Source organism: Mastomys coucha, unplaced genomic scaffold, assembly GCF_008632895.1.
Source record: "Mastomys coucha isolate ucsf_1 unplaced genomic scaffold, UCSF_Mcou_1 pScaffold4, whole genome shotgun sequence".
NCBI lineage: Eukaryota > Metazoa > Chordata > Mammalia > Rodentia > Muridae > Mastomys > Mastomys coucha.
The window spans coordinates 14,097,162-14,113,511 of record NW_022196910.1 but is presented as its reverse complement, the minus strand read 5'-3'; the positions used below and the strand labels follow the sequence as shown (position 1 = coordinate 14,113,511).

General features: G+C 46.0%; 1 protein-coding gene across 3 annotated transcripts in view; it reads right to left on the bottom strand.

Annotated features, from left to right (window-relative positions):
• Nfyb (nuclear transcription factor Y subunit beta) overlaps positions 1–10,849 on the bottom strand; it is a 14,497-nt gene extending 3,648 nt beyond the window's left edge. Inside the window, exons 1-4 of one of the 3 annotated variants that reach the window (XM_031349847.1) lie at positions 10,702–10,849; positions 8,466–8,547; positions 2,834–2,927; positions 1,063–1,193 (exon numbers count right to left, since the gene is read on the bottom strand). In XM_031349847.1, coding sequence (XP_031205707.1) covers positions 1,063–1,193; positions 2,834–2,927; positions 8,466–8,471 — 231 coding nt within the window. In that variant the 5' untranslated portion in view covers positions 8,472–8,547; positions 10,702–10,849. Of the gene's footprint in view, positions 1–1,062; positions 1,194–2,833; positions 2,928–8,465; positions 8,548–10,161; positions 10,656–10,701 lie in introns of those variants that run through there. The other 2 variants (XM_031349848.1, XR_004112852.1) reach the window with 2 other exon arrangements.
• Between the last annotated feature and the right edge of the window lie 5,501 nt (positions 10,850–16,350).

The window sequence follows — 16,350 nt, the reverse complement described above, 5'->3', positions numbered from 1 at the left end:
GGGGGGGTGCGTGCACATATCCATGTTACATGTGGAGAGAATAAATGAGTAAGTTACACAATGCACTAATGGAAAACAATGGAAAGCAAACCAAGTGTATAATTCTCTATTTCCCAGAAGCCACGGCAGGTTGGTATTTTTTTCTAGCCCATATATATAAAGTTGCTACAGTTGAAACATGCAATCAGTTTAATACAGGTGCTTCCCCTGGCCTCCTCACTCCAGGCCTCTAATGCCGGGTGGGTTTAGTCACAGCATGTCTCTTTAGACCAGCCATATTTCAGCTGCTTGGTGGCCTCAGATGGCTGGGGTTGGGTAAAAGACAGGGCAGGCATGAACAAGTCTAGAATAATTCCTCTGCCCTAAAATGTAAGGAGGAAATTTCTCAGATCAGAACTGAGTATGAGTAACATGTCAAAAGTATATTTACTGTAAGCCTTACCTTCAAAAGAACATTTATAAAAGTGATGGAAAACGTATGTAATAAATGAATAATAAGTAATTAATAAGGCAACATAGAAAGCATGGGCTCTACCTCCAACCAAGTGGTAAGATCAGTGCTGAGGTTTGTCTGTTTAGGACACTACGTCTGTCTCACTATGTAGCCAAGGCTGGTATGGAACTTATGTAGCCCTTGAACTCCTGGCAATCCTTCTGCCTCAGAATCCTAAATGCTGGAATTAAAAGCAAGTGTCACCATACCTGGCTGAGAATGTTTTGCGAAAGGCATTCTATGACAAAGCTACTGTGTGTCAGTTTAAAGTGCATGTCATATCTATTTGTACAGAAGTGAAGAAAGCTGCTTCCAATGCCACCTATCACGGCTGACATTCTAGATTAGGAGGCGTGGAGGGGATGGGATGAGAGGACTCTATAAGACTATAAGCCAGGATGCTGTGCAGTAGCCAAGTAGTCAGAAACAAATATTTGCTGTGCTGAGAGGCTGAGGCTGAAATCAATAGCTAGCTACTGATTCAACTATGCATACATGTGTCTTACAGTTTCCATTCCCCCTCCCTCCCCCTGCAAAAGAAAAGCCAGATAAAGTCTCCTCTACGTTACCTTTCCTGTTTGAGGTATGGCATTTTTCATTATCCTAGCCACATTTGCAATTGGAAGATAAATATCTTGTTCTCTGAAACTTTCTTTTGAACCATTTGTATCTTCATGATCATTCATGCTGTCCTCAGTATCTAAAGAAAGTTTTTTAAGAATTAGGTTTAGGGGCTGGAGAGATGGCTCAGCGGTTAAGAGCACTTACTGCTCTTGCAGAGGACCCGGGTTCGGTTCCCAGCACCCACATCAGGCAGCTCACAACCGCCCGTAATTCCAGTTCCAAGGGATCTGTCGCCCTCTGCCTCCACAGGCAACTGTACACACACCGTGCACATAAGCTTACCCAGGAACACACACATAAGTAAAAATAATAGTTTATAAAGCTTTTCATAATTTTTGCTTCACCCTTGAAAAGACTATCTGCAATGGTCTAAAGGAGGAGCCATGTGGCTCATTACCCGGTACTTCTTAGGCAGCATAACTGTTCTTTGCACAATTCCTCAGGGCTACAACGGACCCACTAATCTCATACCCAGTGCCTAGCAGTCCTTGTCTTCACTGTCATGGCAAATCCCACCACCCATTCTTCAAAAAGCTCCACTCCGATCCCTGTGGCACCTTCCAAGGTGCCCCCACTTCATGCAACACTCCTTGGCTAGTACTCTTTGCTGGCTCTCTGAACGGTTTGATAGTTCTTTTTACTTCTCCTTTCTTTCCCTACAAATCAGCTTTGTAGCTTAGTGTGGAGGGTTTGGCTGCCATGCATGAGGTCCTGGGCTCAGTCCCCTGCAGTGGCAGAGGCAGGGCTCATTCAGTGCCTAACTTAGCTATAAAGCTCAGTTAGTAACCTATGTTCCTTACATATCACTAGACTAAGGTTTATGTGTATCCAAAGGAAGTATATATAAGCCTGTATATGTTAAGTTTATAAAGTATAAAACTTCTAGCATTTACATAAACTTGTTCATACAAAGTTTATATTAAATTTTATAGATTTGATTATTCATCCAATTGGATAATGATAATATAGAATCTACTAACATAAATCCCTTCACAACTCCTTAAATATTAATGTTTAAATTTACAAATGGCACAAAAGCAAATTATTTCTAGCATATTAATGTAATAACTCCTCTTATTTACTGTTTTCAGGGAGTCAGTGATAAGTTTTGAATTTTTTTTTAAAACACACTTTTATAATAGAGCTCTTTCTAGAACTTGGCACTCTTCTAAAGACTATTATCTAATAAAGATTATATCTAATAAAGACTATATCTAATAAAGGTTCTCGTCTAACGTGTTTGCTTTCAGAATATCTGGACTGACCAAGGGCCTTGCCTTCAGTCTACAGCACTGTGTTAAATCCCCAACTCGTACATCTGTCTCTCCTTTCTCTCATCTCCCTTCCTCTCTCTTTCCCACTCCTTTTTCTTTTAAGACAGGATTTCTCTATGAAGCCCTGCCTAGTCTGAAACTAGCTCTGTAGACCACGCTCAGAGATCTGCCTGCCTCTGCCTCCTGAGCTCTGAGATTAAAGCTGTGCACCAACACATCCGGCCTTTACTTCTTATTTTGATAAAGGGTCTCACAAATTTGGTTAAGCCAGTCCTGAACTTGTAACCCTCCCGCCTTAGCCTGCAAACAGCTGGGATGACAGGTCTGCGCCACTAGAGCAGGCTTGTTTAGATTCCAGAGAGCAGAGGCATGTGATGCTCACTCTGCTGTGAAGACACTGGTGACCTATGGGCTCTGCTGTGAGCTCTAGCTGTGGCCTTACCATCGTGGGGCTGGATCACATAATGACTTCCTCCAATGTAGTCTGCAGAAATCCCTAGTTGAGAAGCATCTGTGGTAGAGCTGTCGCCATCCATCTAAAGAGACAAAGTATTTTAGTGCACTTCAGAAAACAAGACCCTCCACTGACTGTCACTGGCTGGACCAATTATATTTTTCAGTTTACCTTACTGAAAGAAAACACTGACTTGGGAAATGTTTCAATAATTTGCTAACTATTCAATATTCCTGTCCATCTTCCATATGTAGTAAGTATAAATTCAAGAGGAACAAAAGAAAATGAATCCACAGTATATACTGTTTGCCTTTCAACTAAGTAACCCTCAAATACCATACAGTTGACCTTAACTTGCCAGACACTTTTTCCTTATAATCCAAGTCAAAGTAAGCAGAGCAGGCCCCAGGAAGTCGGGGCCAGCCCATCCCCTTCAGCTGTCCTGTAAGGCTTAGAGGCCTAAAGACTTAAAAGTTGCATTTGCTCCTGCTGTGCACCCCCTTTGCTGCCTGTTCCCCACAGTGGGGTCTGATTGAGCTGGCAGCCCCCTGCCCATGCACACGCCCCCATGCCAAGCTTTCCATCAGGGCTTGAATGACCCCACTGCCTGAGTCTAATACAAGTCTTTTCTCTTCCCCTGGCTCCTCACTCATTTTGATTCTTTAAAGAGAAGGAAATATCTAGGAGGCCCGAATACAGATAGTACAAGTACAACCACAGACAAGAATAAGACCCGCAGTGACTATTTATGCCTGTGGAGGTCTGAGGTCAGCTTCAGCTGTCACTCCTCAGGGGCCAGACACCTTGTTTTACGAGACAGTCTCTCACTGATCTGGAACTAGCCAATTAGGCTTGGCTGTCTGGCCCGTCTCCAACCCCACCTGGGGCTGCGCACACCACTTCTGGCCTTTTCATATGGCTGGTTCTGGAGACTGAATTCAGACCCTCGTGTGGCAAGTACTGAATCAACGTTATCTCTGCAGCCCTGACTGGTTTGTTTTCATTTTCAGTCTCTTTAGGGCTACAAGAAATAAGAACTTTAAAACAAACAATCTGAGTGGGGGAAGTAAACCACTAGGCCTGAACTGACCCTATTTCATGTCACCACAAGTGGACCCAAAAGCTTTCTACTGTACAAATAGTAGACAAAGAAGGACTGGCCTGTGGACAACTCAAGGCTGCATTACCTCCAGTTGAGCAGGTGGACTGTACCTGGCAAAAAGGCCTAGGAGCTGCACGAACTGCAGCCTTCACTCCTAATAGTACAGTTTCCACCCCTGTGGGTTTGCTCGAATACGCACATACCAGGCTGTTTTCCAAGTTTCCAACATGGCATGTCTTGCATGCATCTGGTAGCTTTGACATCTAATTCAGCTGTAGACAGATACACTTCGTAAGTCATAGCTGTCTCGAGGAGCCTGTAACAGTCTATGGAGATGCAGGGTCTCTGACCCGCCCACTAGTTTCTTTGTCCATAGAACAATTCTGCCCTCCTTCCCGCAGAACACCAATGCACAGGAATGTCAACCATCACTCCAACAGAAAATGCTACTTCTCTAACCACAAATGCCCTCCATGGATACAACAATGGCCTACTGGCCATGCAGAGATGCTCTAGTAGAGTAGCTGAGGGTTCACTGCTTTACAGGAAACACAACCAAAAGCTTTGTCTCAGAACCCAAAATTGGAAGCAAGTCTTGACTGGTGAGGTCTAACAGCAGGAATTCTTGGCTAAGTGGATGTCCACAGGAAATGAGTCTCCAAGTTCCCGAGCAGGAGTCTGCTCAAGGAACTAGGTGGATCTAGAGATGAACTGATTTGCAAATACAACCAAAGATACTAAAGCAGAAAGCTGACTCCTCTCATCTTGCTGTATGCTAGAATTGGTGGTTATCGTGTGGATTGCCTGCACTAGCCTTCTAAGCACGCAGATAATACTATTTCACAGCTGTCAGAATTAGTGGCAGAGCTGCAAAGACGGCACTTGGCACACAGTTACTGCAGGCACTGGCTTGCCTCTTCGTCTTCTAAAGCCTTGTATTCTGCTTAACTGTGCGTGTTTTTGGTTCTGTCAACTCCACAGCCTTCTGTTCCTTGACTCTTTCTGCCATTAAATCCCACTCAGACTTTAATTCCAATATTCCATTCTGTACTGGCTGGTTTTGTGTCAACTTGACACAAGCTGGAGTTATCACAAAGAAAGGAGCTTCAGGTGAGGACCTCCATGAGATCCAGGCTGTAAGGCATTTTCTCAATTAGCGAGCAAGGGGGAGGGTCCCTTGTGGTGTATTCCCTGGTCTTGGGTTCTATAAGAAAGCAAGCTGAGCAAGCCAGAGGAAGCAAGCCAGTAAGGAACATCCCTCTATGGCTTCTGCATCAGCTCCTGCTTCCTGACCTGCTTGAGTTCCAGTCCTGGCTTCCTTTGGTGATAAACAGCAGTGTGGAAGTGTAAGCTGAATAAACCCCTTCCTCCCCAACTTGCTTCTTGGTCATGATGTGTTGTGCAGAAATAGAAACCCCGACTAAGACACCTTCCCTGCTGGAATTCTTGATTTATCCTACTCTGAAATCTCCAAACATTTGGTATTCACTTGTCTGAAGCCAACGGCAGCAGCAACATTCCTTCAGGTAACAGCCTAAGCTCTGGGTCTCTCAGTGTGCTAGTGACTGCTCCATGTGAGGAACAGAGGGAAAACTTGTTATATGGTCTAAGGGTTTGTTTTCCTATGACGTTTTATGAACGAGAGTGCAGATGAAAGTCAGCCAACAAATATTTCACAGACTAGGCAGTGTTTATTGGCCCATGCTTTGTGTGGTCATCTAACAGTAACACAGATAAAAGCTCTGTCCTCATTCTGCAGAGAAAACAATATTACACAATCTAGGGCCAGGTGAAGAGTGCAGAGCAGTCTATGTGGACTTAAGCAAAGTGGATGAGCAGAGGACTTCTGCTCACATGGCTGGAGCATGGATCAGGAGACATATGTAAATACTGAGCACGCTATAACGGGAATACTCCAGGTTGTTATATGTTTAGCATTATGTGTCTCATTACGTATCTATCTATAATATGTATACACACACACACACACACACACACACACACACACACACACACACACATTTAGTATTAGCTGTTAAGTGTTTATATAAATAATAACAATCAGCCAACCAATTGCTAATGCTGCCAAGTATTAAGAAACACAGAGGTTTTGCTAGTCCCTTATTCCAAAGGGGCTTTACTAGTATAGTCTGAGGGGCCAGAACAGGTCCATCAGGAGATGGCATTTAGTCAGCAGACTTTAATCCCAGCACTCAGGAGGCAGAGACAGGCAGATCTCTGAGTTTGAGGCCAGCCAAGACTACAGAAAAACCCCATCTTGAAAAAATAAACAAATAAAAAAGATGACATTTAAACTGAGATAAAAAGGGGGTTGGTGGGGAGCAAGAAGATGTTCAGACAGAAGAAGTAGGAAACACTGTTGGGTTGATAAGCTAAGCAGTTATCTTATGGACAAGAGCCACCAAAGGGGGATTCTTAGTGAAAAGAGCAGGGTATCATCCAGCACAAAAAATGGAGGGAGGGAGAGAGCCAGAAGGCAGAAGGGTGTGTGGCACTGTTGCCATGGCAGGAAGTGGGTAAGATGATGCCCAGCACGTGTTCAGGGCTGGAGCCCTGCAGGTTACCACAAGTTTACAACTGTGTGCATCCGAGGCACTTCCTAAGCCCAGGGAACTGAGGTTCGGAGGTCATCTCATTACATTAGATTCAGCAATTATGCCATCTAGCTGAGCTGATGATACTGTTCTTTAACTATGATGTGATGATACATGTTATTTTGATTTTAAAAGCAGCAATATTAACCCATACTGATCCCTGTGAATATAGTAGATGGACAGGTAGAGCAAACATTGCCTTCTGATTTTCTGAGCACTTCTAAATCCCTCAGATGCTCATGGCCCTATGCAGCAGCTTAAGAAATGGCTATGGGCCTGCGAGACAGCTCAACAGGTAAACTTGCTTGCCCCCAAGCCTAACAACCAGGAGTTCGATCCCTTGAAAGTACAATGAAAGGAGAGAACCTAGCTTCACAAGTCATCCTTTCACTCCACCTCATGCCTGTCACCCCGGCACAAAAGCATCAACCTACAGTCATTACTGTCTTTTCAAATCTCCTTTCCAGGCTCAAAGACCTTTGCTCTCATATACAACCTATTCTCCTACCTGCTCTTTATCTTTTGGGAGTAAGAAACAGCATCAGGAATCCTCATCTTGACTTTATTTTCAGCCCCGCCTACTTCCTTATTCTTGCTCACACGTGCCAGCTCATTACAAACCCAGAGTGTTCTTGTGGCTGTGAAAACCTCCTCGGCCTGCCTCTCCTGTGCAATGCATGGTTCTCACACAGCTTCCCATTCCCATTTAAACTCCCTAGTGCATGCGTCTAACCTCCGAATGCCAATGAAGCCACTCTGAAGGCCTCCAGAGCCCTGCCTATGGAGGTATTGACACCACCTGTCCCACTTCTCTTCTCCCCAGACCTCCAAAGCAAAAATCTTACTCTATCCCCTAATTGTCAGTTTCAATCCAAGGTTGTTGTTTTCTCTTTCTTCTCCCCTTTTGGTGAGCTCATTAAATGTTACCTCTGCTCTCGGAAAGTCAATTTACAAGCACCCCCTGCCATACAAGTATCCATCAGTGAACTCTAAGACCCTGGGTGTAAGGGCATCTCCCCTATCCCTGCAGCTCTACTAGAGCACCACATCTACTCTAACTATGCCAACACTGTTTTCAGTCTCCACCTGGATCTGCCCCTCTTTGCTCTGTCCACTGCACCACTACCTAGCCCAGTCAAGACTAACTCACCAAAATCGCTTCCACAAGATCTCTTGCATCAAATCTAAACCTCTTCATAGTTTTACAAGAAGGTTCCCTTCATAACCTCACAAAATCCTTAGTACTAGAGTATGCCTGGAGGACCACCAAATAAATGCAGGCCTCTCATTTGAAGAGTGAAGCAACGGTGACTCTGAGGAACAGAGGAACTGTACCCTGCCAGAGGTCACAGATACCATAGCAGAGCCAGATCCAGAACATGAAGACCGGCCAGGTAGAAGGTCATCACAGCATTTTCCTGTGAAATCCCCACCTGGAAAAGTGCCTGCCTGTCTCCATCTCCAAGACTAGGACTCACTGGGGTGTCCAGGCTTTTGTTTTGGGGTGACACCCTTGACCTAGCCATATCCCACCATGTTTAGGTTCTGTTGAGGCCAGGAGAATCCCTGACATTCCCAGGTCAACCACACCCCTCTTAGCACCGTGTGCAGGGAGATTCAGCCTGTTCCATTTGGCACATACCACATTCACTTTCAGTAACACCCTGCCAGCTAAGCAGACAGCCCACAGACAGGCTGGCAGCCTCTTTACCAGACGTCTCTCTGGCACTGAGGGGGCCATAGGAATCAGAGAGCATGTGCCAGTAGCCGACAAGAGGCTAAGGGCCTTAGAACAGGTAGTCTGCCTAAACTTAAGAAATCATTACACAGCCCTCTCCAATACATCAGCTATCCATTAATTTCATACAAAATTAACCAAAATGATTAAATAAAACATACTTACTGTCATGAAATACTGTCAGAATTGTGTACCAGTGGTGTTCTCAAACACCTGTCAAAAAGGTGGATCCTTGTTCAATTTTAACCTAAAAGACAAACATCTATTAGTAGTAAAAGTGTATAGACTATAGGCTTTCTTAAAATTAAAGAGGGCACAGGTCATCTTACTGCCAAACTTAATCAATGGAGGGTAAAAAGTTAATTCTACAGGGAAAGGGGGAAATAGCTTTCTAACATAACCCTGAATTTGTTTTAATAATCAACATTCATCACAATACTCCAAATAAGGGACCAAATTATATACTATGCAAGAGATTGAAAACTCACACATCTAAATTTCATAAAATATTAACACCAAGGACAGAAATATCTTATTCATAAACTTGAATTTTTGAGAATGGCTTTTAAGTGTTTCAGAGATGTACACATTTTAAAACTGAAAAGGAAGGAAACATGTCAGACTATAATGCATTGAAATTATCTTATGTCCTGCTGGAAAAAAAAAGACACACAGGGCCAAGAGGGCACACCAAAACAAACAAATCCACAGGGCCTTTATAGTTTTGAAGAGCCATCACTGTGATCTGAAATTGCATCGAGACAGCACTTCAGTCTCCTGTAAGGCATAAACAGCAGAGCAAGCAATGACAGTACTGGGACCTTATTTGCTGGTGCCCCCCTTTTTTCCCAAAGGAAACAATTAAACGGGAGGGAGGTGCAAATCAAACATCCTTTCGTGTTCATTTTAAAGGAAGGGTTTCTGATTCGAATCGAAGCATGAGGTGTAGTACACAGCAGGTGAAAAAATAGGGCTGTTGAATTTTAAAAATCAGCACTTAAAAAGGGCCCAGACAGCAAAAACTGCCTGACATTGTTGTAGTCTTAAAAGTAATCTATATTGCCTTCCCATATGTGTCCCTTTCCAGATCCAAAACTGTTCCTGTAGCTTTAAAAAGTGTGTTTGAACACTCAAACACTGGAGGCTGGGTAATGCTTATGCATCTTGCTTAGTTAGACTGGGTATGGGGCGAGAGCCTCACCAACCCAAATAGTTGGAAGGATATATTTAGATTAGGTCCATTAAGAATAAAAATCACTGTATCTCTTCATATGGAAAGCATTTTCCTAAGGGAAAGTTATAATCTGTGTAATAGCTCAAGGGAATGCATACATCTGCTTGATGTTTGAAGAAATGCAAATCTGTATCCAAGAAAAGCAGTATTCCCTTCCTCCAACCTCCTTTCTTTGGCATCGACAACAACAGCTTTGCATCGATAGAATCCTTAAATTAAGCTACAAAGAGCAGCAGAGGAGGAATAATTTGCCTTTTAAAGGAATTCTGGTTAAACTCTCAATATCTCATCCATAAAGCTCCTATTTATTAATGCCACTACTACTGACCAATTGAGCCATCACTTTCTGTTACCGATCAGTTTCTTGACGGAGAGCTGAAGCCACCTGGATGATTTGTGGCACCATCCACAAAACTAGGGTCTGTCTGTGAAGATTAGCGGGATGCCATTTTTTTTAAAGGTCGCCTGCTACCTAATCTTGCCTAAATCAAACAGCCCCGTTGTAGACTTTAGGCGTGAGAGGACGATCTGCCGGTGCTCGGTAAATTCTTTGTTCTCGCAGACCCTCCCGCCCCCCCAGCAAGGGTGACTGAAACCACCGTGCAACCTCCAAGGCTTCCTTCCCACCTTCGGGGCAAGTCCTGGGCGAGCCAGCCGCCAGATGGCTGCATGCTGTAGGCGCGGAGCGGGCCGGGGGCCCGCCAGGCCGCTAGTTCCTCGCGGGGACCCGCCGCCTCGGCTCGCAGGTGCCCGGGCGGCCCCGCGGAGCGCATCCCCCCGCCGCCCGAGCCTAACGCCCGCCGCCGCCGGGATGCGGGAGACAAAGCGGCGGCTCCGGGGCGCAGCGTTCCCCGCCCGCCGGTTCCCGGGACAAAATGGAGCCGGCCCGGGGCTGCCGCCGCGAGAGCCCCGCAGCCGCCCGGCCCAGCCCGACCCGGGCTCGCGGCCCCGCGCACAAAGCGCCCGCCGTCCCGCGCCCGGCCCGGCCCGGCCCGAAGCACAGCGGCCTCGCCCGGAGGCCCGGCCGGCCCGAAGGCTGCGGACTGTGAGTGCCCCCGACCGCCGCGGCGTTGGCGGCGGGGACGGCGCCGGGAGGAGACGGACATTTCATTCGAGCTAAAGTGGAGTCGGTTTAGGAGCGATCATTGGCCGAAGCGAGACACAAACCTCCAATGCAGCCCTGGTTGGCTCCCGTCTCCAATCGGCTGTTTGGTTGGACAGAAAATGGCTGCGAAGGAACCAGTCCCAGCGCGGAGCTCCACTTCCAGGACTCGGCCTCCCCTCCCTCCGCCGCGGGCCGCTTCCCTCTGCGTGACACCCTCCCTCCGCGACGCCCGCGCCCGAGGCCCCGCCCCCGTCACGCCCCCGGCCCCGCCCCGCCTCGGAGCCCATGAGCGAGGCGCGCGGTCCGTAAAAGCGCGCGGGCGGGCTCTGGATGCTTGCTCTTCTCCTTCCTGCAGGGTTTTGGAGAGGCTGGGGTTCTGACGTCCCCGGCTCCGGAGCGGACTTGCTCCGGCCTCTTTTTTTTCTTACTCCTCCTTCCCCACCAGCCAGCGTCTTGGCTGCCTGAGTTCAACCCCGGAGGGGATCTACACATGAGCTACCTTCCAGAATGCCTTAGGCACCTAGTGTTTTCTGGGTATCCCTCCAAGCCACCTCAGACACACAGAGTTCCCTCTCAGTCACAGAACAGGGTTAGTTTTTCATTTTAGCCCGCCATCCCTAATCCTCCAAGTTTAACAGGTCGGCTGGACCAGCAGACCACTACCCGGTACTCTGGTGCTGCATTCTAGTGCTAGGTTTGCCCTACTAAGTTGGCTTACTACCTAAAGTGCTCATTTCCCAACCAGATAACACTGGCCTACGAAAACTCATGGCCTCTGTTTATTTAAGGCCTTCACTGTTGGCTTAACTGAAATCTGGATCGAATGTCCCTTGGCTACCATTCTCCATTATGGTGGAAATCCAAGATGTCCTGCATGGCTAGCCACTGCAAAGTACTGCAGGATGCATGTACCCGGACGGGGGAAAATTATTGTCCTAGGACTTACAGGGATAAGCAAGCAAGACTGAAAGTTCTAGGTCAGCCTGAGATACATTGAGACCCTTCAAGACAGGGTTCTCTGTATAGCCCTGGCTGTCCTGGAACTCACTCTGTAGACCAGGCTGGCCTGGAACTCAGAAATCACCTGCCTCTGCCTCCCAAGTGCTGGGATTAAAGACGTGTGCCACCATTGCCCAGCATGAGACCCTGTCTTTAAAAATAATAGAATGGGTAGGTCAGGCAGTTGCATGCCTTTAAAACCAGGACTAGGGAGGCAGATCTCAAGGCCAGCCTAGTCTACAGAGTGAGTTCCAGAACAGCCAGGGCTACACAGAGAAACCCTGTCTCAAAAAACAATAATAATAATAAATATAGAAGGCCCTGGTGTTGTGGCTTATGCCTTTTAATCCCAGTACTGAAGAGACACAGACAGGAAGACTGGAAATTCCAAACCATCCTGGGCTTCCTAGTTTGTGTGTTCACATCCAGCCTGGGCTACATAATCGGACTGTATTTTTTTAAAAAAATATGTGTGGGTATATATTATATATATATAAGTATGTGTGCATGAAGTATAAAGTATACAGAGAGATCAAGAAGTATGTTATTTATTGAGATCCCACTGTGTCTAGAACATATAAATATTTCTCAGGCAAATAAGGAAGCAAAAGCAAGTGAGATTTTCTCAGTTATTTCAAGAAGAGTAAGGGGCACTACCTGAATTCTAAGACACTCTTCTTCCTCTTCCTCTTCATCCTCCTCGTTTGGTTTTGTTTGTTTGTTTTTTCCAAGACAGGGTTTCTCTGTGTAGCCCTGACTGTCCTGGAACTCACTCTGTAGACCAGGTTGGCCTCGAACTCACAGTTCTGCCTACCTCTGCCTCCCCAGTACTGAGACTAAAGGTGTGGGCCACCACCACCTGTGTATCCAGGACCCCTTCTTACTAGCCAGATTTACTACTCTGTTATTTCCTCTTTTTTTTTTTTTAAAGATTTATTTGTTTTATGTATACGAGTACATTGTTGCTGTCTTCAGACACACCAGAAGAGAGCATCAGATCCCATTACAGATAGTTGTGAGCCACCCTCCACTATCTGGAGGGTGCTGGAAATTGAACTCAGGACCTCTGGAAGAGCAGTCAGTGCTCTTAACTGCTGAGCCATCTCTCCAGCCCTTGTTATTTCCTTATAATAGAAATAATACTAACTACTAAGGTTCACTGCAATTTATACATATAAAGACCTAAAAAGGTTAACATTCTAAAATTTTTGTTTGCTCAATTTGTTTTTTGAGATATTTCATTATATAATCCAAGTTGGCCTTAAAGTCAAGATCTGCCCCACGCCCCTGCCCCTGCCCCTGCCCCTACCCCTGCTCCTGCCTTCTGAGGAACTGGGCATATGCCATTGATATTCATATTAGTCAGGCCCTCCTGAGGAACAAAACTGATAAGATATATGAATAGATACATAGATACATAGATGCATAGATACATAGATACACACATATATTTAAAATCCCATATATATGAGCAAATAAGTTCCATATATATTTATGGGATTTGTGGCTTATAGGCTAGTCCAATATTGGTAAAATCCAAGAATCCAGTAGTTGTCTAGTCCATGAGCCTGGATGCCTCAGCTGGTCTTCAGTATATGCTGGAGTCTCAAAGAAGTAGGCTCTAATACCAGTGAAGGGATGGACTTGCCAGTGATAGAGAGCAAGCAGGGCAAGCACTTCCTTCTTCCATGTCCTTTATATAGGCTGTCAGGAGATGTGGCCCAGATTTAAAGTGTATTGTCCCACTTCAAAAGATCCAGATTTGGGGTGTGTCTTTCCACCAGAGATTATTGGATCAAGAAGAGTTCCTCAAAGGTGTAACTAGTTGCTTGGGTTTCAGCTAAATCCAGATGTAGTCAAGGTAACAACCAAGAATAGCCATCACTGTATATTAGTCAGGGTTCTCTGGAGTCACAGAACTTAGTCTGTCTATATTAAGGAAAATTATTGTGATGACTTACAGTCTACAGTCCAACTAACCCAACTATGGACAGCTGTGGATGCGAAGGCCAAGAATCTAGTAGTTGCTCAGTCTCACAAGGCTAATTGTTTCAGCTGGTCTTCTGTCTAAGCTGGAATTCTGTAGAAGTAGGTTCCAACAGATATGCTGGCAAGTAAGTGCAGGCAGACGAAGAATGGGTCTTCCTTCTTCCTATGTCCTTATGTAGGCCTTCAGCAGAAGGTGTGGCCCAGATTAAAAGTGTGTACCACCATGCCTGGACCTGGAACTTGCTTTGTCCCAGGCTGACCTTAAACTCAGAGATCTCCTTGCCTCAATCTCCTGGGATTAAAGGTATGTACTACCTTGCCTGGGCCTAAGCTTTTCATGGCCACTGTGCCTCAAGATCTCCATGCCAAGGTCTATGTCAGAAACATGGGTCTTCTAGCCCCAAGATCTGGATCACAGGGGAGCCCTCTAATTCTGGATTGTAGTTCATTCCAGATATAGTCAAGTTGACAACCAGTAACAGCCATTATACAGTGTCTATTCTATCATAGCATTTCCTCCATTTCTAAACCCGAGTCTACCCTTGCCCTCTTGTCTTAGTCCTTTCTATGTGCTGAAGCACAGGAAGATATGGCTTCTGCTTCTCTCTCCTGTCGCAGATATATGATCCCCTTAGCCTACCTCACCACCCTTTAGAACCCCTAGCCTTGACATAGACACACACACACACACACACACACACACACACACACACAAACACAAAGAGCTTTTACCTCGAGATCCTAAGCTGCCCCTTTTCACTTCTGAGTCCTCTGTCTCCAAAAACCAAATTGATCTGTTCTCTCTAAAGTAGCCCCCAGGTCTGGAAAATGGTAGCACTTGCCTATAATTTCAACACCCAAGAAACCAAAGCAGGAGGATTTCTAAAAGTTTGAGGACAGCCTTTGATGTCTCCCTCTCCCTACCTAATCAACAGCACGACAATATCTTTAAAAAAAAAAAAAAATACTAAAAGGAACCCTACCTCTTAAAGCTTCCACCTCCCCCAGGAACATTACCTGAGGTCAAGCTTTTAACAAACAGGTACATTTTAAGCTCCAAATTACAATAAGTAAGTTTCACCTCTTCCCTTTCCTAAAAGCAGGTCCTTCTCTTCATCTCCCTCCCTGACCTCCAGAGAAACTTCAGCAAGAAGCCGGATGCTGCCGCCTTGGAAAATGAGACTGAAAAAGAGCTTTTCCCATGAGCCTTAGGCAGAGCACAGCCCCACTGATAGCTTAGGCTGTGGCTTGGCTAATAGACCCAGAGCACAGCCACTTGTAAATTATTTCCCAGAGACTCTGAGATAGTGTTTGCTGCGACACTCTTTGGGGGATGACTGGTTACAGAGCAGTAAGTAATCAACACCATCCATCTAACAGTTTGAAATGGCTGGATAGTATGACACATACCAAAAGATCCTGCTACCAACTAAAAGTGGCTGTAAGTGGTATGTATGTATGTATGTATGTATGTATGTGGACAGGGCCTCGTTTGTAGCTTAGGTTGGCCTCAAACTGGAGGTGCCAAGCCCTGTCTTCCTAAGTCTTAGGATCACAGGTGTGCACAACACCATGCTGAACCATTGTCTTCACACTTGTTTGTTTGTACTCGGGTATGTTCCATCACAGTAGCATGTGTGTGGAGGTCAGAGGTCAACTTTCAGGAGTCGGCTCACTCCTTCCACCACGTGGAATTCCAAGGCTCAAACTCAGCTACCAAACTGCCTTTGCCAGATGAACTGCCTCGTTGGCCACAAAGCATTTCTTTTCTTTCAGTTTTTTTTTTTTCAAACTTGTGATTGGGTCTTTGTGAATTTCACATCACGCACCCCAATCCCACTCGTCTCCCTGTCCCTTCATACTTGACCTCTGCCCTTGCAACTTCCGCTCAAAAAGAAAACACAAAATAACAAAGTAATTAAAAGTAAAAATCTCACACGGCACCTGTAGTGTGTCCCACAGTACACCCCTTTGCCCAAACATCTTTATTTGCAAATAAATGTTCATCGTAATGAGTCATTGGCCTGGTTCAAGGCCTCTGGCTTCTGCTACACCATCAACATTAGATCCTCAATAGGACTCCTCCTGTATACCCTGCTGTTGCCCTTTGTCATTGAGATCCTGCAGGTTTGGTTCATGAACTCCAGCAGTTCATACATGGGGCAGATGTTGGGGTGGGCCAACTCAGAAGCCTTGGATCATAGCTGAGTTGGTCAGGCCACCCGCTCTCCTGAGTCCATGCCACCAACATCAGCTCTCCTGATTTGCCCAGGCGAGGAGTGGGACCAGTTCTCTTCCTTGCATCAACTGGCAAAGGGAATGGACAGCTCTCCCACACCCACAGGACTGCACAGCTCATCAGTTTTCCCGTGTGCCTCAGTGGGTAAGGGGTGGGACCAGCTCATCGAATCAACATGGCCCCAGAAGGCAGCCCGGACCAGGGGTGTCCATATAGTCTTTGGTGATAACATGGGCCACAGCCATCCACAAGGACCCCTGCTGTGGCAGGGCCACAGACTCAGACATGGTCCTCAGAGGCAGCACAGGCCAACATTACCATGGCCTCTAGTGACAGAGCAGGCTCCTCACATCAGATTCTCATCCTCACCACAGTGGTGTCTCCAGCTACCTCTCTTCATGGTGCACAAACCATTCTGCTTCTCTTTCTCTCTCATCTCTCCACCGCATGCTCGCTCATGGTAGTAGGCCTCCCCCCCCACTCC